Raw genomic sequence first — 21,731 nt, 5'->3', positions numbered from 1 at the left:
CTGACAAAAATGATTCTAAAAGTCCAACAAGCCATCCGTTACGTAAACCTTCAACACACTGCATAGATTTGAGAATTAAACCATCTTGGCAGTTTTTCACAGACGAGACACATCAGAGAGCTTGATGAATATTTTCTGATTCACATTTCCTCTCAACTTTTGTCTTTTAAAATCTAAATCTGATCCAAAGTTGGTTTAATTGACTCTCTGAGACGCCGCTACTCGTGTAATGAAGCAGTTAACTCACTTTCTATCCAAATTGCTGGTAGCTGCTTCTCACAGGGATCATTTGAAGGCCAAAACACTCACTAAATCTGGCACCTTGCTTTGTACCGGAGCTTTGAAAGGCTCTCACTATGGACAGACCCGGGACCCCCTGTCTTCTTCTGTCTTTTTTATCTACCCTCTGTATTTTGGCCCTCAAACTTCAAGGAAAGCTTGGAGTGACACGTAGGGCTCCCCCCCTTCCTCCCATCCGCCTCCTCCTGAGCTGCTGCCCCCTTCCTGGCTGTTGGCCTTTCCTGCCGTCTGATCCATTTTTCAGAGGCAGCAGTCGTGGCACTGAGGGGGCATAATCCAACATTAAAGCTGCACGACGTCGCCAAATGTGCAGGAGAGGGTTAAGGAGGTTCTGAGGATCTTTTTGGATGGTTGGCGTCACAGAAGTTACCTGAAAGAATGTTCCCACGACATTTGAAAAACACTTGCTTTAGCTCGATGCAGATACCTTGAGAGGAGGGTTCGGCTGATGACAATGAGCAGCAGTACTAATAAATAAGTCAATAATAAGAGTTTTTTCTACATATAGCCTGAGTTATTAATATATGTTATATTAAAAAAAATTCTGGCAACCACCGATAAACGATAAGAAACTATAAATATAAACGGAACCTGTCGATTGAGGTTATTAGATTAAATAAAATGTCAAAATATTTGGATGGATGTGATGTTATATTATTATAATTGTATTATCTGTCATGATGTTATAATAATAACATGAGATGTTTCAGGATTTAAAGTACGACATGCAACATATTTTATTTAATGTGGGACAAAAATCAAATTTGATTCATTTTAAGTAAATATGTTATAAAGAACTGATTCAAAATATCTTAACCCCGCGTGTTATCTTACGGTCAAGGAGACCCGATGGCCCAAAAACAAATGTGTTTGTGGTATATGGGTTAAATATAACAGCCTCCCTGGCTTCCATAAATACATATGCCGTCGTGGAGGTTGTTCACCTGGACCGAGAGACAACACAAGGGATACCACAAACACATTTGTTTTGAGGCCTCCAGGTCACCTTGACCCTGACAATGAGTTTATCACTGAATCTTTTTTTTTGTTTCACAAATTACTCATGTTGGTAGTTGATTCTTACATGAGGCACAGTCCAAATAATAATGTGGCATTTTCTGCAGTTAATATTACAATTTAGGACTGTGCAGCCAGCTTTGATTAGCTTGTACGCATGCTACCCCCATTTAAATGTAGATTATCAAACATTAAAATGCAATATTAAGACATGTTCGGCACCTGCTTGTTTAGTTGCGATGTTAAAAGAAAGAGACCAGTTATATACTCTAAAGTTTTAAACTACTTTAATCTGTTTTTACAAATGTAGTATTTTCATATAAACTGTTTACATACATACATACATATATATTTAAACTGGTATCAACAAATGAAACCTCGACGCACCTTCAGCTATGAAAGACACAGAGTCAATTCCCACAAAAATATATTCTTTTAGGACAAATTCATATCTTGTATTTACAATTTCAATATTTTCATTTACAACAAAGAAGGAAAATAAGATTAACAGACAACAAAAAAGGGAGAATACGAGCAAGTCAAAAAACAACTTTTGCAATTATAAGCTGTGACAGTGATACAATAGAAAATAGCTTTCGTTAAACTCCATTAAATAAACTTGTTTTTCTTTGAAATGTTCTTTAAGCGGTCTCATAGTGTCGATGTCAGGACCCGCTGTGGTGTCGTCCCGTGGTGATGTCTGCGGACAAAAATAAAAAACAACGTTTTTAATATATAGGAACGGAAATATTCAGAAAGTTATTTTGACCATTATTCGTTGTGTTGCTGGTCAGCATTCGCTTTGACAAACATGAGCTGCATTGAGTGAGGGGGTGTGAATAAATGGCCTGAGATTATTTAAATGAATGAGGTGGAGATAAGCGTGGGTCCCGGGGGTCCCTGCAGGATGTATTCGACTGCTGCCTGCTGAAGCGTTAAAGTGGAGGCTCGGGCTCATGATTTATGTGCCGAGGTTTTCTCCTGCTGCCTGCTCAGGTGCAACACTGTTTACCTCCCTTCAGGCTTCGTTTAGCACACGACGTGTGGAGAGCAGCGCCGGGTGATAATGTCAGAGTGCCAAATTGATTTCAAATACACTGGGCTCTTGAGCAGGGCATTATTGTGATTGCCTCATCATTGGAGGGTTAGAGGGTCACAGGGGACTTCATTGCGCTTTTCCCCAGGTGCCCTTGTTTAGTTACACGGAAATAAAAACAACTGTAACTAAACCTTTTTCCTCATTATGCTGTGGTTAAATAAAGATGAACTTGGAACATATGTCAAAGATTCTAGAGCAGCAGCTTTAAAAAGGACACTACAATAACCTTACGATACACAGCAGTATTAGCGGCGAATAGAGGCTTGAGGTTTTACCTGTCTGTGATCAACTGGAATGAAGACTTCATGGAGGAGGGTCTGTGTTCGTTTTCATCATCTGTACAGAGTCAAAAAAAAGAATAAGTAAATGACATAAAAACAACATGGCAACACAAATAACTAGTCACTAATAAGTCGACATACTGTTTATAACAGCTATGTTTTAATTGTATCCCCAAATTTCATCTTCAATTAATTTAATTTTTTTTTTTTTTTTAGAGCTTTAATTTTATATTTTTTAAAAGAACACAGAAGTTGGTCAGCAAATTGATATGGATATTATTATAATTAGTCCATATAAAGAGCATATTTGCTTAATTGTTATTCAAAAAGTTTAATTTATATTTGATGTATATAATATATATATAGTTTGATTACATGTTTTATCACATTCAATAATTCCAAATCTAGATCAATTGAAGGAAAGAATCATATTATGCAAAAGTATAGAAATAACTTCAACTCAACCAAATATTACCATTAATTTGTAAACCCACACAATATTTTAACACTAAAAGCAAGGAGAAGATAAGGTATATAAATGTTAATATAAATAATGTAGGTACAAGTTAAAGGTAAAAATCAGAGTGTGTGTGACCAAGAAGGCTTTGTTTAAGACATAACTTTCAATAAACTAAAAAAGTTAATGTCCTTTAATAATTCCCATTTAATTTATACTTTTAACACTTGTCCCCCCTGCAGTTTAAATGACACTTTGATTGATAGCTGTTATGTATTTTCGGTAAAGAAAAAACACCAATTAAATTCAAACATTGTGTTAAGTAGTGTTGATTCCCAGTACATTATTATTATTTATTTTTTCTTGTTAATGCAAAGATTCTAAATGTGTTGTTAATATAATCTCATGGCATTTTAGTTTATTCTGTGATGTTCTGCCACACTTGTGATTAATTAACAAGTCCTTTTTTTTACCGTCTCTTTTGGGACTGAAGCTTCCTGAAGACTCCACATCACTGTCCTCCTCGGTGCCGGACGTTCCCGCGCCGGTGGCCGCTGGCCGCGCGGACGGCACGCCCCCGTGCAGAGCCAGGTGTCCGGCCGGTGCTCCTCCGAGGAGCGATCTCATGTTCAAAAGCGAGTTGGCGTTTAAAAAAGCCGCGTTGGCCCAGTTGTGCAGCTTGCCAATCTGGCACGTGTATATCCCATGGTGCGCGGGCGGCAGTAAGCCAGGGAGGCCGGCGGAGGCCAAGGCCGCCTGATGCTGCTGCTGCTGCTGCGCCATTTGAGTCGATCTGTGCGCGCTGTCCGGAGCCGCGGCCGTCTCCGCCAGCGACCAGATCTTAGGTTTAGTCTGTGGCGGCCTCTGTCTGCTCGGGGAAAGATCCACGGGAGATTTATTTGAGACAGCGGCCGGAGCTTCTCTCAGGCCCTCCAGCGAGAGCGTCTCCGAGCGGCGGGGCGGCGAGGCCGCGCTCTCCTCCTCCTCCCGCGCCTCCTCCTCCTCCTCCTCCTCCTGCGCCTCCTCCTCCTCCCGCGCCGCCCGCTCCTCCTCGGGCTTGTCGATGTCGACCGTCTCCAGGTCGATCTCCTCGTCCTCGTCGTCGCTGCCGTTCTTGCCGTGCTCGTCCTCGTTGTCGCTGCTGAAGATGCGTCCGTCCCGGTCCTCGGCGCTGCGGCCCCAGGTGACCTTGTTCTCCTTCTTCAGTCGCCGGCGCGCGTTGGCGAACCACGTCGATACCTGCGGGTCAAAAGGTCACGTCTCTTTAGATTAAACTTATTTGATTTGGAACTTTTTGTCACTATATAACCTAATAAATGTGGTTGACCCCCGGGGTCAATGGTGAGAAAATAACTCCAAAATAAAAAATAAAAAAAGTTTTAGTCACGTGATATGGATGAAATAATAAATAGCGCGCCACACTGTCACGTGACGGAATTATTTACACTTAGTAAGTGTTATTTGATCGATTCTCATTTTCAATTTATATATGTTGTAAGAGTGTGTGTATCATTTTGTGAGTGTTCTTGTTCGTATTAAATTCCTTTTTTTCTCATCCTTATTCTTACAATTTTCTAAAATATGTTTTAAAACCATGTATCTCTATTTTAAAAAGTATTCCCCTTTATATCACAAAATACACTATATGTACATGGAGGTAACTTACATCTTAATTTTTAAAGAAATAGCACTTTATTTATACTTAAAAATATAATAATATCATTTAATATGAAGGTTGTTTTAACAAAAGTCTTTTGCTCCAGAACGTGTGTCATTATACATACTCTATGTGTGTGTTATGTAAACGCAGCAGCAGATGGCACATCAGACAAACAGTCACCTACTTAAATACATAAATAATGTCTCCAACTTTGTTTCTCTCAACCTTCTGCAGGAGCCGAGGCAAAAATAAAATATTTGGACTAGTATTTGTGATGATTCGAGATTCTTGCCTGTTATTCTGGCTGACAAAACTGTCCAGGAGTTAACCTGTGGTCATTTAAAATGTTTTTTTATAATGTCATGGTTCTTATATATAACATAAGGTTTCTTCTCACCTGTGTCAGCGTCATCCTGGTGATGATGGCGAGCATGATCTTCTCTCCTTTGGTCGGATACGGATTCTTCTGGTGCTCCTGGAGCCAGGCCTTCAGCGTGCTGGTGGTCTCCCTGGTGGCGGTCTTGGCCCTCGACGGGTCGCCGTATGGGTACTGACCATATGGATAGAACCCTTGGGCAGCGTGGACGGGAAGGGGAGACGCCGGGTGGGATCCGGCGCTTTCCTTCAAATCATACTGGGAACTCTGGAAAGGTGGAAATTGGGAGAGACAACTTGTTGAGTGAAATTAGACAGAAAAGTTTAATTTACAAGTTTGTTTCTTTTACTGATGATCTTTAAAATAAAAGTGTGTATTTGTCAAGTTAACCAAAACTTCAAAAATCATGAAGTTTACAACTAAACAAAATGGATCAACTTGACTCAACTTTAAAAACTAGTAGTTGACGAATTATATTAAATTATAATTTCTTTATTCAAGTTAGTTCTTAAACTGAATTGTTGTGTAGATTTTTTGGCTAATGTTAAAATAAAACGTTTAAAGATAAAGCAGGTAAATATAACAAAATATGATGTGAATAATACATAATAATATTAGCTATACACAATAATATTAATGAATATTTAGTTAATATTATGTATTTTCGTATTTTATTGATACTTTCAGTAAATCATTATTTCAAACCCGGAGATGTTGCATTTATTTTTAAATTTTACTTTAAAATTAATTCCAAGTAATTCTGTTTTAAACAAAAAAAAAGTGTGGGTTGGCAATATCGTTTTTCTCATCCTTAGAAAAAAAAAATCGGTTTGTTTCAAAGTTAATAGTTTTCCGAGTCATTTGAAGTGAATTGCTCGAGTCACTCGGACAACTTTGAAGTCTCACCATTTGTGAAATAAGGGCGAGGTCTGTGGCTCCGCTGTACGGCAGAAAGGCACTGTAGTTGGGAGCCCACGGACCCCCGTACATCCCCAGCATGGAGCCCACCGCCGCCGCGGTGGCCGACGAGCTCACCCCGGCGTCGGCGGCTCCCTCCCGGTTAGTGGCCGCTCTCTCTCCCGCGTACATCTCATGGGACGCGCCAACAAACTGGGGGTACCCCAGCTGAGGAAAAGCCATCTCCCCCCCAAAAAAACTCTTGACAGTGAAAATCTCAGATGACGAAAACAAGAGAGCTCAGCGGGAATCCAGCAGGAAAATCTGTCAAAAAAAAATAAATGTCCCTCTTGTGCAGGAGCTGTCACTGGTCCACCTCCTCTCCGCGGTCTGGCACCTCTGGGTGTGCGCGAGGATGCATGCGTCTGGTCGCAGGAGCTTCTGGATGTGAGGCTCAATGAATGATTGGCAGTCTACTTAAGCTGCAGGCTCCTCCTTTAACCGGGGCAGGCGATTAGTGCATTGGTTAGCACAGGTCGTGTGTGTGTGTGTGAGTGAGTGTGTGTTTGAACACATTTTCACACCACTGTGGCACTTTTTCCTACTAATTGCTCTTCCCTTTGTCAGTTCTAAGATAAAGAAAACACATCATCCCTCCAACATATTAATTCAAAATTATTCAATATTCCCCAGGATTTAATTCACCACAAATAAAGTTTATCCTGCCTCTTATTAAAAACAACTTTTGTTTTTTTTACATCCACATTCCTCTCCCATCATAGTGAAAACGTTTATTTAAATGTGTCATAAATTGATATTCTTTTCACCATCAGGCGGGACTGCCTCTGTGACCCTGGCTAACCTGGCTAAGCAGTGTAATGAATGAATAACAAGCACATCTGCTAGCACATGTCACCAGAACATCCCTCAAAATTAGCACTCGCTGATATATAAGGAGCCAAAATAAAATAGTGTTTTTTTGTCCTGGATTTTTTACCAACAATATATAGTAAAGAAAAAAACAATGTTCTTTCGACATAGAGATTATAATTCATCTCTTGACAGAAGAGCAAATGTAGACAGTCAAAAATGTTATTTGCAGTAGCGTCAGAACCATTTAGAATATCACACAAGCCGATATCAATTGTGAGTTCTTTGAAGGTTTCTGCCGTTTCACTGTGATCTTTGAGTGAGTACAGTGAAGCAGCAGGTTTAAGATTTTCTGATACAAATCCACCAACCACAAAAACAAAGTTTTGCATCGATTTATAACATTGAGTCATGTTTTTAAAAATATCCTCCTTCATCACAGATACACCCGCGCTCAGGGGCGTAACAATGCAGCGCCCCCTGGGAGACAGATTGCAAGATGCTGGTTGGATAAAATCCTTTTGCCATGTGACCATTTCACGTCTGGTTGGCTGAGCCGATGCGCTGATCAGGCGCAAAATATAATGATTATCTCTACATATATTTGCCACATTATTGTGCATTTTAATCAAACTTTATTGATTCTTATTTATAATTTATATTATGAAATACAAGCATTAAAAGGAATTTCCCCCTTTCATGATGACATCCCATTACAAAAGTCTTAGAAGTTTGGGCTGCAAAATGTGTGAGTCATCAATGAAATAAACAGTTGGATGTCAGGAGGATACTCCCCAAAAATAAAAAACAAATTTGCAATTTAAATGATTTAGTAAAATCCCATACGTATCTTTTGAATTATTTATTAGTTCCATTAATGTAACCAATACTTGGGAAACAGTGACTGTCACAGGTGGACAATCGAAACAGTACATGTGGAAAATCAAAATGTTACCTGGAGGTTAGCATCGGCTAACGAGGTCTAGAGGCCAACATCAAACTAATGGCTACAATCAAGACTTTTCCAATATTTAAACCTACAGCTTGTTCTGTCTGGTTACAACTATCAAAATATAAAGATATGACAAAAACAACATCATCCTAGAAGTTAGAATCTGAATTATCCTACAAAAATTGTTATTGTCAGTCACCGTGACGGCGGAAAATAATTATATTCGCAAACCAATACTAGATGTAAAAAAAACAAATATTGTTCAATGTCTCTGCTCTGACTGTTTTTTCAAGGAATGATAAAGAGATTCAACGCAACTTTTGAAAGCATATTCAAGATTGGAGAAAAAAACAAAAACGGATGTTGGTCTATAAACGAAAGGAAGAGAGAAACCCGGGAGGTAAAATTCAAACGTGCCAGCTGCAATATGTGAAGTGACGGAACAGTGAGAGCTCTGCGGCCAAAACTGCAACAAGTAATTAAATATAAATAAAAACCTCTGACAGGCCGAACTGTAAAAATAGCAACTAAGCGCCTTTAAACACACACACACACACATCCTCTCACTTGCACACGTGCACACTCGGGCAGTGCTAATGAGGTTGAGCACCCTGCGCCCTGCTCAGTGGCCCGTGGCCCTCCTGGGGTCCCTCAGAGGTGAGCTGTGTAATTACTCCGTGGCCATAAATACAGATTCATCATTTCATTCGGGAGCCCCTGATGAGCTTGGCTGAGCGCAGAGAGACGGAGAGAGGGAAGGAAGAAGGAGAGGGAGGGAGTCTAATGATTTAATTACGGTGCTTAAAGCCCACTCTGACTAAGTGATGGTCTCTTTCCCCGCCGCTTCCCTCCTCTGCGCTGGCACCTAGAGGGCTTTGCTCATGAATCTCAAAGCGCTTTTCCTAAACACATATTATGACGAGCGGCTGCCACGCCGGCGAGCGAAATACAGAGGATGCTTAATCTCGCGGCATTTTAAATGGCATTCACAGCTCTATCCTCTCTGCCAAGGTAAACGGAGCCAGGGGATTCTCCATTTCAGCTTGATAAAAGAGCAACGTTAAAGACCCTCAGCAGTCCCCCCTTCTCACTCGCTTCTAACCCTACCTCTGTGTTTTTTCCCTCTCTCTCTCTCTCCCGGTTCCTCACTTTAAATTAATGTTTTTCTCATGACAGGGGAGGGAAACGAGACATATCCACCATCTAATAGGATAATATAGCCCAATTCACCAACGCCACCCCTTCCCCTTCTCCCGCTCCCTCTCTCTCTCCCAGCCTTTGTAGCTGCCTGATTTCCATAGTGTCTCTGTGGAGAGGCAGTTAATGAATTCCTCTGAGCTGGAGAAAGGGGGAGATGGTTTGGCGGTTTAGAAAGAGGGATAGAGGGGGAGGAAAGCTTTGAGCTATGCCATTCAACTTCACAGCCTCGGCCTGCTTGTGCATTCACACAGTGTGTGTGTGTGTGTGTGTGTTTGTGTGTGTGTGTCTTTTAACATGAACCTGCTAAGACTACCAAATATTTAGACTGGCCTCAGACCTCTCTTTATGGCGATGGTGGATTGAGGGATCTCCAGAGGCAGCTTGACTCTATTTGAATCCCATTCCCCGCTATTAGCTCTGCCCAGACAAAGGAATAACTTACATCAGGAAGCGTTCGAATCAAGTCCCACAATCCACTCACCCCGGCCGTTTCCTCCCGGGCAATTTGCAGACGATATGAAGCACTTTTTTTTCTTTTTAGCATTTCCCAATGAATCTTCACCGACTTGAGGAAACAAAAGTGGTGCCAGCGAGATGGTTGGCATGTCCACCCACAATTGTTGATCTTGTTATTCGAGTGTGACGCTGTTTTTAAATCACATGAAAACAAAGATCATTTGAGGTACCTTTCAGATGTTTCATCTCGCTTTCTGATTTCTTAAGTTATGCTTGAAACAAAGAGTTGAAACTGCTTTGAAAATCTTTCAATGAAGAAAAAAAAATGACAAAGCTTTATATTTTTCAATCCAATTAACATTTTTTACATATATATATATATATATATACTGTATATATATATATATTGTACTTGCACTGGAGACTCAGTTTAGCAGTTTGAAATTCCTGTTTCATGTGTTTATTTAGATGCCTTAAATATCATAAATTGTATTAAAGATAATGACACATTTGTAAGATACACACATGGGATCATATGAAAACAGCAAATATGTCCATTTCATTCATCACTAGATGCATTTTTCTTACTAATTAATTCAAGATAGTCCGAGCTATAGTATTAAGGAAGTGTGTCGCCATCTTGGAAAAAGAAAATCATGCAAAAATACAGCAAGATGTCGTGATAGCTATAAAAATAATTTGGCTAAATCCAGTTTTTAGGTTATCAAACCTCCCAGGTAGCAAAATTACATTGAATCAACATTGATATATTGTCGGGTTGATGGTTACTTTCAATGTCTGACATTGAAACGTACATTGAAAGGGCTCGCTATGATCAACTTTGAAACAATGTTAGATTTTGAATAAATTCTGACATTGAATCAATGGATTCATAAATATTTCTAACAATAAATCAACATTGAATCAACTATATATACATTGCATTATACGTTGAAACAATGTCATTATATGAAGGCCATTTTAACATTTTCACCCATCCTCTGTATACTTTTAATATTCCTTATTAAAGAACAAAATGCTAAACCAGTCAATTAGCTATTGGTATCACTACAATCTGCCTAACAAGTGCCAAGTTTGGATCAATCCTAACATACTGCATCACCACAAATTACACTCAAATGTAGCGACTGCTTTACTGCATGGTATAATGGCTACATTTAAAGTCCATTATTTGTTTAGTTATTTATTAGTATTCCGTCAAAATATTTTTAAATTACTATATTAACAAATTGTAACATCTTTTTATTACTACTACTAAAACAATTTGCCCTCTTAGCTTTTTTCCTTGCTAGGTCTTGCAAGCCTGCCACTCCTGTCAGGTGCACAGAGGAGCTACTTTTGAGTGTGTCCCTGAAATGCAACTCTGTCAGTTTGCAATTTGGCGAGCAGCCGCTGAAAACAAAACCAAAAATGTCAAAGGGCTGTTCTATTAATTGGAAAAAGACCGTTTTAGTTCCATTCAAAAATTACCTATTCTAAGTAAGTAAGTAAGTCATTTTTATTTATATAGAGCTTTTCCAGACCAGGGTCACAAAGTGTTTAAACAATCAAAACAATACTCAATAAAGTATATACTTTAAAGGTCAAGATAAAACTGAAAACACAGCAGGATTTCCAGAAAATCAAGGAAAAGCCTGAACAAATAGAAACGTCTTAAGATGTTTCTTAAAGGAAGCATCCTGTAAAACTAAGTGACCCGTGTCCCTTATACAGTTCTATAATTGGTGGCTAAAATTAAAAACAAATAAAAGTAATCATCTAAAAAAAATAGAAGTTTAACAAACTTGGAAATGAACTCAGTCTCCAAAATTGCTAAACCTGTTGTTAAACAGTAAACCTAGTGTATAGATAGCATTCTCAGCATTCCACTGTATATTATAACAAAATCTGATACTTTTGTGTCATCAAATATTTGCAGAAAATCATAGCACTCAAGCACAAGGAAACGGGAGACATTATTTTAATAGCAACAACAAAATTTAGATTTTGTTTCTCGTCAACCTTAACTACAAATAGTGACAGGGATAATCCGTGATATTTTAATGCTCATGTTTTTGAGAAAAGTTTCGGTTACAACCTGCAATTTCACTTACAATCTACATCCAGTTTCTCACAAGCCAATATAGTTGAATTGGTGGAGCACAACATTAATGATCTCCAGGATCCGAGTTCAACCCGGCTCTTATTTTAAAGTAATTATTATATAGATGTGTTGCGGCTGCAGTAGCAGACTTACGCTCTCTGGGATTATATCTTTATTTAGTAAAGGCATTCAATCTAATAACACAATCCATGTACCAACAATGTAATGGCTTTATACTGCGTTTTGGATCTTTTAATTGTTGTTAGCCAAGGAAAGCCCTATCGTCACTTTAAAGCACCCAGAATATAAGGCTGAAGTAAAAAAAATTAAAACAATATGTTCCTCCATTTTTCTTTTTATTCAATGTTGAGGCATTATTTTAAAAAAAAAGAATAATTAATAATAAGAGATCTTATTTTTAGTAATGGACTAACTAAAGATTGATAAATACATCACCGTTGTTTTTTTTATTTTTGTTTAGGCTTTCTTTTTTAGATTCTTACATAATTGACATCAGAGAGATTTTTCTAAATGATGTTCTACATCAGATTGTCCAAGATGTGTTGGAAAAAATAGTTTTGTGAAAGAAATCTATTACAGACCATATTGTTGACAATAATTCTGTGAAATATTAAAACGAAAAAATAATGTATTTTTTATAAACAGTACTTTGTTCTCCTAGAGGCTTGGTTAAGTGTCTTTTTAATTATTCAAAGTATGCGTTTAACTGAAGCACGTAAATAAACACTCAATCCAATCCAAAAACCCTCAAAATTTTGCCACAACCCTGGTCTGGATAAGCGCTAAATAAATACAAATTACTTACTTACTTACTTACAACTCCTCCCCACGTTCAGTATTTGTCCTCCTTTTGGAGATGGTCACTCTACATTTTTACTTTGATTCCAGTTAGTAACTTTAAATTAAAATAAAAACACTTTATCAAAAGTTCAACTTGTGTTTGGCTTCTCTGTTAGGTGTACGTTTTGCTTGATGCCTCTGTGTTGTTTTTCTGATGAAAGATTATCTGACGATTGTGTGTCAATACTTCTAATAAGCTTTTACATACAACTATGAGTAACAGTGCTATGACATCATCTATTCAAAAAGTTGCAGAACTAATGTCCGGATGAAGAAACTGATCCGGCATTTTATAATGTATTCACTCTGGTATGTAAAAATGGGGATCCAATGTCCGGAGAAGTAGCTTTTTGTAGCAAAAGACGACCGAAAGTCTCTGTGTTGAAAAGTCCCATGTTATCAGGTGAATATTGACTCCAGTGATGTAACTGGGCAGTGAAGAGATGTGAAGTGGTCTCTACTGGGTTTTTTATATTGTGTTATTGTATCAAGTTGAGATTTGATCTGCTGCCCCCGCTGATGGTTCAAGAACCAAAATGCACCACTCTTTTCTGAAGTCACTAAACCTGAAGCAGCCTTACATTCATAAGAAGAAATGCACTTTTTTCATTATTACTACATTACATACACACCAAACAATCAAACCTCACTGGCTTTAAACAAGAGAATCAAGTTTTGAAAAAAGCCTCTAATGGAAACAACTGTTGGTGGAAAAAATAAGAATATTTAAATACTACATCTATAACTGGATGTTTCCTGATAAAAACTACTTGAGTTTAAATGATTTAATTTGTATTATATAAATCGTCCACTTAACCACTTGATCTGCCTGAATTTGATTTGATCAGATATTTGCTCAGATCCTTTGTGATCACCTTCCAGGAAGCTACTTGACAGGGAAGATAAGAACTGACAGAGCTGATGTCGACAGATGGATCAATCAGACTCACCGCTTATTAGCCAGAGGTGTTGAGGATGGAACGCAGTGCTCCATCATCCACTCGTACCTCTTGGACTACCGTAAAAAAAATAAGTCAAATGGTTTTATTTTATGGTTTATATTAGTCGACAGCACTGTGCCAGCATGAGATTCTAAAGAAGGTAACCCGGGGGGTAAATGTCAGACAAAGGAACCATCATTGGTAATTAACGGGTGTGCCTGTGTTTGTTTGTTAAAAGCTCCTTCAGAAGTCCAGTGGGACTCATTGTGGAAGGTAACAAACCCCATCCTCAGTCATGGGAGTTGTCACTTTGAATCCCTGAATATATTCAATGGAAACTCTGCGGCGGCGTCTTTTTATTCACCGCGCGCTGCCGTTAAATACAGTTCTATCATTCCCTATTCAGGGCCCCGTGAAAACAAGCGATGTTCAACAAGATTGCTGACTGGCGAAGAGGTGAATTCCCACCTCCTCCTCTTTACAGAGCGACTTAGCGGGGGGCTTTTCTCATGAGCAAGGATCTGATTGTTTTCTAAACGGATTATTAACTCTTTTGTTACAGTAGGGGTCACTTTAATGCTTCTTAGGTCCCATTAGCATTGCTTTAAAGAGCTCACACACACACAGAGGGAGAGGGAGAGAGAGAGCGCTTTTCTAGGATTTGGCGTTTCTTGTCTTTGTTGTCCTCAGTGGGAGTGGAATGATACTGTTGCTGCTAAAGACAATACCTCAACTTAAAAGGGGGAGTGTGAGGCGAGGGATGTGTGTGTGTGTGTGGGAGATGAAAAGGTGCCCTTATAGGAAGACCGGTAAGCTTAATGCATTAGTGCTGACTTCAATGGTTTGCTTAAAGACAAGTGGAATTACTCGGGCTTCTCTTGTGAAAAGCCTCTACAAGTCCTTGACTGAGGGAGGGATCAGGTCGGCCTTCACTTTAGAACACCAAAGTGGAAATCAAATACACTGCTGATTTATTATTTCCACATCAACAAAAACGTACACCTGTATGTTTAAAACTCACTATGAAAGTTGAGCAAAAGTTAGCTCACACTGCACAGTTGTCCAGCTACACTTGCCCTGGTCATAATGTATGGACACACTATTTGATTCCTGCTGATCACTTGTGACAAGCGTGTGATTTTTTATGAGGTTGAGTGGCCTTTAAAATCCCATAAGGATTTGTTTTCACCTATTTGTTCATAAACAACTTCAAAGTCAAACGATAGATTTTCTCGACTGGTTTAAAAAACAGGCTAACGCGAGTTAAAATGGTTTTTAAAGGTTTTTACGGATTCTATTTTACTTTATTTGGCTTTTAAATGCGGCATCAGTTAAAAACTTTAAAAAATGCATACAATAAACCTAAATGGTGTTCCAAGTAAATGTATTCTAATTGTTTTAGATTGTGTTGTCACAGTTGTTGGAGAGTTTAAAAGTCTGGAATACAACTGACTTGATTTTAATTCTGTTGGGTAAACATAGTGTTATTTAATTTGTATAAAGCTTTTTCTAATACAATATATGAAGCGAGGTCCTTGGCAGTCTTGTTTTCTTCTTGTATACCTTAAGTTCGTTGATTAAAGGGTCCCAGATTGGTGTGTCTAGCTGACCGTCCTTCTGTGCAAGACCTGGTTCCTGATCGAAAAGCTTCTCAGGGGAGAATCAAAAAGCTCAGGTCAAAGGATCATCGTGAGCTCAGATTGACGATATGAATGTGGTGTGGTTTGGAGTGGGTGGGGGGGGGGCTCAAGGGACCCCTCCGATCATGACTGGGTGCCTCTTCTAGCTTTGAGCTCCTGTTCAGTGGGAAGGATAAAGAGGGTATCCCTTACAAGCCTGACCTCCAACCACCCCTGCCATGAGTGTGAGGGTTCAAAGGTCAGATCAATTGGCTCCCTGTGGCCCACTGCGCGCAACAGAGCTTAATCAGCTATTAACTGCCTCGAAGAGAAGAGGTAAGGTTTCTCTTTGATCCGGAATAAAAGCTCCCAGATCACCCTCTTAAACACATCTTAATGAAAGTATCAAATAGAATTTTCGACAATATTTTGGAAATGAAGAATGATAATAACAGTACAATACTTAACTTTAAATAAAAATTTAATTAAAGTTAAATTGTATACTCATTTTTTTATTTATTTGTATGCCTTTAGAAGCCAGAATGTATTAGTATTGTCTGAGAAAACATTTGTTTGCTTCAACTTGTTGGTTTATTTGTGTGTACAGATGCTAAGGAATGGTGCCAGTGAGAAGCAAAAACAGCTGGTCCGGAGTCAGGCTAACAGTTTTATTTCTTTAGTTCAGTGTGAATGTATCTGCAAAGACCTGTTAAATCTGTTTTCAGTCGTGTTGTCTGATGCATATGTTTGTTTAAGGCAGGATTGTCCACATGTTTCAGTAGGAGTGTTAAATTAAACCGCATTCAGTAAATGAATTTTAAGAAATGTGGAGTCCACATCTTCACCCAGTTCAACAGACAATTGTTAATATTTATTTGACTTTACTCATGTTGCCACTGGGCTGGACTCTGGACTTGACTTGTTTAAGGAAATGACTTGACAGGTCGCAGGATGATTTTTGAAGCGATTGTTAGCCCTGTTGCTGACCAGCAGTAGCTTACATCTCAAATGCATTAATTAATTTAAGTAATACACTTGTTTGGACTAAATCTGTTTTTAAAAGAGATTTTCTAGTTCATGGATTGAATGCTTTAGTCCAGTGTATTACTTCCTATTGATTTATTTTCAAATCTGGATACACATTGAGGTTTAAAACGACAGTCGGACCATTAACGTATTCTGTCCATGTGGCAGATGGACGTTGCAGAAAGTTCGGGAGAGGAAATGAACACACAAATCTCATCACGTTGAGAAAAGCAATTGGAGGTGCTAGGGTTGCTACACAATCACATTCCTTTGCTAGAGTGTCAGGGGCAACAATTTAATGGCACCAAGATGGCGCTAGGGTGAGAGTGATGTGCATAGTTTTGGAACATCCATTATCAGTAACCATTATTGTAAATTCACTAAAACTAGTTAAGTAATACATAAAAATAGATCAATATTGAGGGTCAATGTGTTGGTAGAGTTGTATACATGAGCTGCACATGACGGTAAAACAAACTTGAACTGAGAAACAGGGGTGTTGCCGCGAATTCTTAAGCTTCTGTCCACTAGACTTGCAGATTTGCTTCCTCCTTCTTAAGCTCCATCAACTTCCTGGTAAACCTGACACTTTCGTGTCCGTGCGCCACCCTGAAAACACTCCTGCAATTCCTTCACAGCAGCGGTTCTTACACAACAACTAGAAAATGTATTGTTCTATTTTTTAATTTATTTTGAATACAGTTTGTGAAGACAAATCTCTCTATTTCTTACCTTAATCATTAACTGATGTAACGTTAAAACAAACAAACAAATAGCATGTGAACCAGTAAACAGCCAAACATTAGAACCATTAACATTAGAAACACAAAAACTTCTACAAGGTATTAGCTTAAAACTACATTTTCTTGCCAAATCCTTTTCTATGCCGTATTGAATTTTATGCCTGGTTAATACTCTCTTGTGACCTGGTAAGGCTTGGTGTTGAACACAATCTTTAGAATTGGCTGTTAAATATCATATCAGCTATATTTTTACACTTCCACAAACTGTAGACAAAAACGTGCAGCCAGAGACGCACTTGCATATTAGAAACCTCTAATTTGAATATAATATTCATCTCTTGAATGAATTAGCTTAATGGCCACTGGGGCGTAGTGTTTTAAAAAATAATTGTTTTTATGTTGTGTATTTTAGAAAAGACGTCTTATCAGTAAAATAACCAGATGTTCTCGTAAGCAGAAAACAGTCAACATTGTTAATTATAAATACTATTGTTTCTCTGCTTAATTTGCCACAAAATGAATTATCTGGAACATTCCTGTCTTAAAAAAAAATGCAGTTATTAAATTCATTATTTAACAATGTGACAGAATACCTTGCGTGACTGGTAGTTGAAGTATGTGCTGCGGTGAGTGAGAAAAGTTAGATTTTTCAATTCTAGTGCCACAGGAAACTCACATTCTTTCCTGAATTTCCCTGGATTTCTTGTCCATTAAGCCCCAATTTCCGTGACTCCATGTTGGTACTCTGTGGCCATTGTGGCAATAACATGTTTATCAGCCTCTTTACGAGATATAGACAACTAAATAACTAAGTAATTAAGTAAGTAAGTAATTATTTGTAAAGCGCCTTTCTCAGACCAGGTTCACAAAGCGCTTTAACATTTAAAATACATACTTTAAAAATCTAAGACAAACAAGACAAACACAGCAGCTGAAAATTAAGAAAAAGCCTGGACAATGAAAAGTGTCTTAAGATGTTTCTTGAAGGAGTCAGTAGATCATCAAAACAGAGGGAGAGGAAGATCGTCTCAAAGCTTAGGAGCAACAGCCTGGAAGGATTTCTCTCCTCTGGTCCTGAACCGTGTTCAGGAACCATCAGTAGATTCTGATCCACAGACCTCAGAGCCCGAGCTGGGGTGTAAGGCTGGATCAGATCACTGATGTAAGGAGGAGCCTGACCATGAATAGATCTGAAAGTAAGAACCAGAATTTTAAAGTTGATCCTGAAAGAAACTGGCAGCCAGTGAAGAGTTTTAAGGATTGGGGAAAGGTGAGTTCTTCTACTAGAGTGGCTCAGAATTCTTGCTGAAGAGTTTTGTATTAACTGCAAGCGAGACAGCTCCTTCTTGTTTAGACACGAAAATAAACTGTTACAATAGGTCAAACGAAAAAAACACAAACAAATGGATTATAAGCTCCAGATTGTCTTGTAGATTTGTTCTCAGTTGAAGGAAACAATGTTTGGTGTTTTTTTTTTCTTTTTTGTAGTAATGGCAAAATGCTACCAAGATATTATCTTCATAGAAACAAAATGTTCATCTCCTGTTGTCACTTGTATCTGGTGAACTATTGTCCATATTGAAATAGACAAACTCATTCTTAGCATGATGCTTTGTATATTAGAGTGATTTAACTGAGTTCTTATGATATAAAAAGACTTATCCTCTACCTTTGGTCTGGAAATGATCCCTTAAAAAAACAAACTTTGATGTCAAGTTCACTGAAAAACTACAAACCAAAAACAGCCTCGACGGCGACACAGATGCACACAGTCGAGCCCGGCGGAGGCCAGACTATCACATCTCCGTGCAAATACTCAATAACACGGAGGGTGTCTTGCTGCTGTCTGTCAAGCCTTTGAGAGGCATCGGTGGAGGTGGGGAGCGAACATTCCTCGCGGCGGCTCAATGCGGCTCGGCCAATTAGCGGCTGAGTGGTTTGTTTAAGTCCAAGTGATGATGAGATGTTGTGCTGGGAGGCAACCCAGTTCATTAAGCGCACCGTCGTCTCGGGTTTGCTCAGCTTGACGGCTTCAACAGCTTCCACCGCGCTTGTTTACCAGACGCAAATATGACAGACTGTATGTCTATTTGACCGTCTGTGTGAGCGTGCATGTGCGGAGGTGCTGGAGGAGGTGGTGCGTGCCGCTCGTTAATGTATGTGCACAGGTTGGACACTGTCACACTTGTATAATATATGCAACATAATGTAAAAACTACACGGAAAACTCGGGAATTACCATAAAGTTTGCCGTTGTGACAAAAGAGCGAGGCCAAAAAATGGCTGTTGATTTGGATTTTCAGTGCGGGCGCTTGATTGACACTTCAATTCTGACTTTTGCGGGAGGAGGAACTTAAAAATGAGCACAGACGATGTGAAGCACATCGCTGTTTTAATTCAACTTTAAAATTAAATTAAATTTATGTAAACATTCACGAGAAAGCAGAAGAAACTTTAAAAAATATATTTTCTACAATTTCTCAATAACTGCTTTCCTCCTAAAGATATTTAATATGTTTTGAGATAGAAGCTTTTTGATTTTTCACCTTTTTTACCCTTGTTATGTTTATAACCTTTATTTAACCAGGAAAAAATCTCATTGAGATAAATAACTTCTTTTTCCAAGAGGCCAAGAGGTAGTTAAGTTACACATTGAAAAAAAAATACATTTACAATAAATCAAAAATGACAGGACGAAAAATACAAGTAGTACATCAAGTATTACAGTTAGAAATAACTTGGGCGGTCTGAATTTCCCTCTTTCTCGGTGTATCAAGTCCATACAAAACTCACACACGGGCTGGCAAACACTTTATTTTCAAATTGCTATAAAAATTAAGACAAATATCTTGTTTTCTTGTTGTCTTAAAGAATTCCATTCACAAACCATCACAGACAATATGCTCTCATTGGCCATAAATACACCCTCAATTTAATATTAGTATTTTTAGGTTTGTTTTTTTGTTTGAGATGGAAAGATACGAAGATATCCTAAAATTCACCTCACAAGAGACTTTAGCAATCTCTGTTATCGACTGGCTATTGTTCAGTTTAAATTAGTCTTCACTTTAAAGTGGAATTCTTTCTTTATGAAGAGTTACAGGGTGTTTGGCTAAAGTGAATGAACTTTATCTCACTACTATACAGAAAATTGTGTGGGCACTGTCCTGCTTGAGACCTTGGCTTTGGCAATGGTTTGCTCACATTCAGAACATAATACATGAGCGTCAGTCATATGTAGGAATGGCATTATTTTTATATAAAAGTTTTATTTCTATGATGGACTCAGTGAACATGAGAAATTGTCCATGTTCTTTATAAAGAATGACCAGTGGTGTGTCCCAAATAAGGCACTTCTACACTCACACTTAGTATTTTGAGTTAACAAGTGTGCTCACATTGAGCAGTGTGTGTCTTCGGAGCAGATACCGGCGTAAGTGTCTCGAAAAACCACAAATTTTACCACAAAACAACAATAATAACACAATGAAACACAACTTAATAACTTGTTTTGATTGCCGAAAAGCGCTGCCAAGTGTCGGCGAGTGTTTACGATCAGCGTTAAAAAGTAGTAGAAGAAGAAGAAGCTGTCGAGTCATTTCCGTTAAGTGTGTAGCAGCAGTGTTTGATTTGAGACAGTACTACCCTGTTGAAATTAGCGTACTGTGCAAGCGTACAAGCGTACTGCCTTACAGTATACTGTAAAGCAGTGCACTAGGTGTAGATTTCGAACTGGAGCATTGGAACATCCATTTGTTAATAAAGCAACATTACATAGGTTTAAAATGTTGTTTCTGGATTCACCATGAATCCTTGATGCACCATTGCCAAATACAGCATGTGCACACTTACAGTTTCTCAGTACTGTCTCTGACACACTGCTGTGAAACAGTTTGTCGGTCACATGACACTCAAAGACTCGCCTAGAAAAAAGGGGTGTTAAAGGCTTTTTATAAAACTATAGCTTAAGTTCTACTCCGCGATTCATCTGCTCAAAATATCACATGTTTATTTTGGAGCCTTCAAATATTCTGCCGCACTTTTACATTTCTAGAACCCTTCTTGACCCACATCGAGGTCAACACTCTTCGCGTTGATATCGATGATGCCTTCTTCCAGCAGCTGCTCAATGACCTCTCATGGAGGTGCCTAATGTCTCCTGGACAAACATTAGTCTAACTGCAGCAGTTAAGGTGCAATTAGATCTGCGGGCCCTTCTGTTTTCTCACTCAACAAACCGTCGAGCTGCAGCCGAAGACCTGGATGAAGGATGGTCGATGGACTGCGATGCAGACTTGATTCAACGCTTGCAGGATTTACTTCACTCTGTCTCTCTCTCTCTCCCTCTCTCTCTCCGAGCCGAGACGGCACACCTGCTGCACTTCTTAAACCATCGGCTCCATTGTTTAGGATGTCACGGCGGCCAAATTAGAGTCCTCGCAGGGGTCAGAGCTCTCTGACCGTTGCAAGTGTGTGTCTCAATGAATCACACCGAGGCAGCAATACGCTCGGTGTTGACTGATTATTCAGGTTCACTCAAGATGAGGGCAATTATTTTATCCATGACAGATTGCCTCAGCAGTTTAGGATTAAAAAAGACTCGCTCTCTCTTTCCCTGCCTCCTCCGTCTTTATATCTCCTCCACCGCTCTTCTCCCCACTGTTCAATAAGAATCTGTGTGACCAGCTAATGACTTCCTCCTCACTGTTACACTGTGTGTGTGTGCGTGTGTGTGTGAGCAGGGGGTGACGCTACCATCTGTCTGGCTGCTGTAGCCCTTGCCCCTGCCCAGCTGGTGGGCACAGAGTAATGGGAGAGGACTTCCTCATCCCGGCCCCCCTGAGACACACACACACTCACACACACATTAGT

General features: G+C 39.0%; 2 protein-coding genes across 2 annotated transcripts in view; one reads left to right on the top strand and one right to left on the bottom strand.

The window, feature by feature from the left end:
* Window positions 1–21,731, top strand: part of adcy2b (adenylate cyclase 2b (brain)) — a 360,789-nt gene that overhangs the window by 134,503 nt on the left and 204,555 nt on the right. The gene's annotated exons all lie outside the window — the stretch shown is intronic.
* On the bottom strand, window positions 1,733–6,630 carry irx1b (iroquois homeobox 1b). Its single transcript, XM_087785927.1, has 5 exons — window positions 6,097–6,630; window positions 5,212–5,457; window positions 3,628–4,393; window positions 2,692–2,752; window positions 1,733–2,017 (listed from the first exon to the last, which is right to left on the bottom strand). Exons 1-5 carry the CDS (start codon window positions 6,328–6,330, stop codon window positions 1,969–1,971), a joined length of 1,356 nt encoding a protein of 451 aa, XP_087642053.1. The 5' UTR covers window positions 6,331–6,630; the 3' UTR covers window positions 1,733–1,968.

Source organism: Callionymus lyra, chromosome 3, assembly GCF_982586985.1.
Source record: "Callionymus lyra chromosome 3, fCalLyr1.hap1.1, whole genome shotgun sequence".
Taxonomy (NCBI): domain Eukaryota; kingdom Metazoa; phylum Chordata; class Actinopteri; order Syngnathiformes; family Callionymidae; genus Callionymus; species Callionymus lyra.
Note: the sequence above shows the minus strand (reverse complement) of the source record. Positions and strands in the feature narration are given on the sequence as shown.

Excerpts from the sequence above, each read along its gene's own strand:
- irx1b (XM_087785927.1), bottom strand. The coding sequence starts at position 6,330 with ATGGCTTTTCCTCAGCTGGGGTACCCCCAGTTTGTTGGCGCGTCCCAT. Across the intron at positions 5,458-6,096 it reads TCGCCCTTATTTCACAAATG|AGTTCCCAGTATGATTTGAA; the intron begins GTGAGACTTCAA and ends CCACCTTTCCAG. Across the intron at positions 2,753-3,627 it reads CTTCAGTCCCAAAAGAGACG|ATGATGAAAACGAACACAGA; the intron begins GTAAAAAAAAGG and ends GACTCTGTACAG.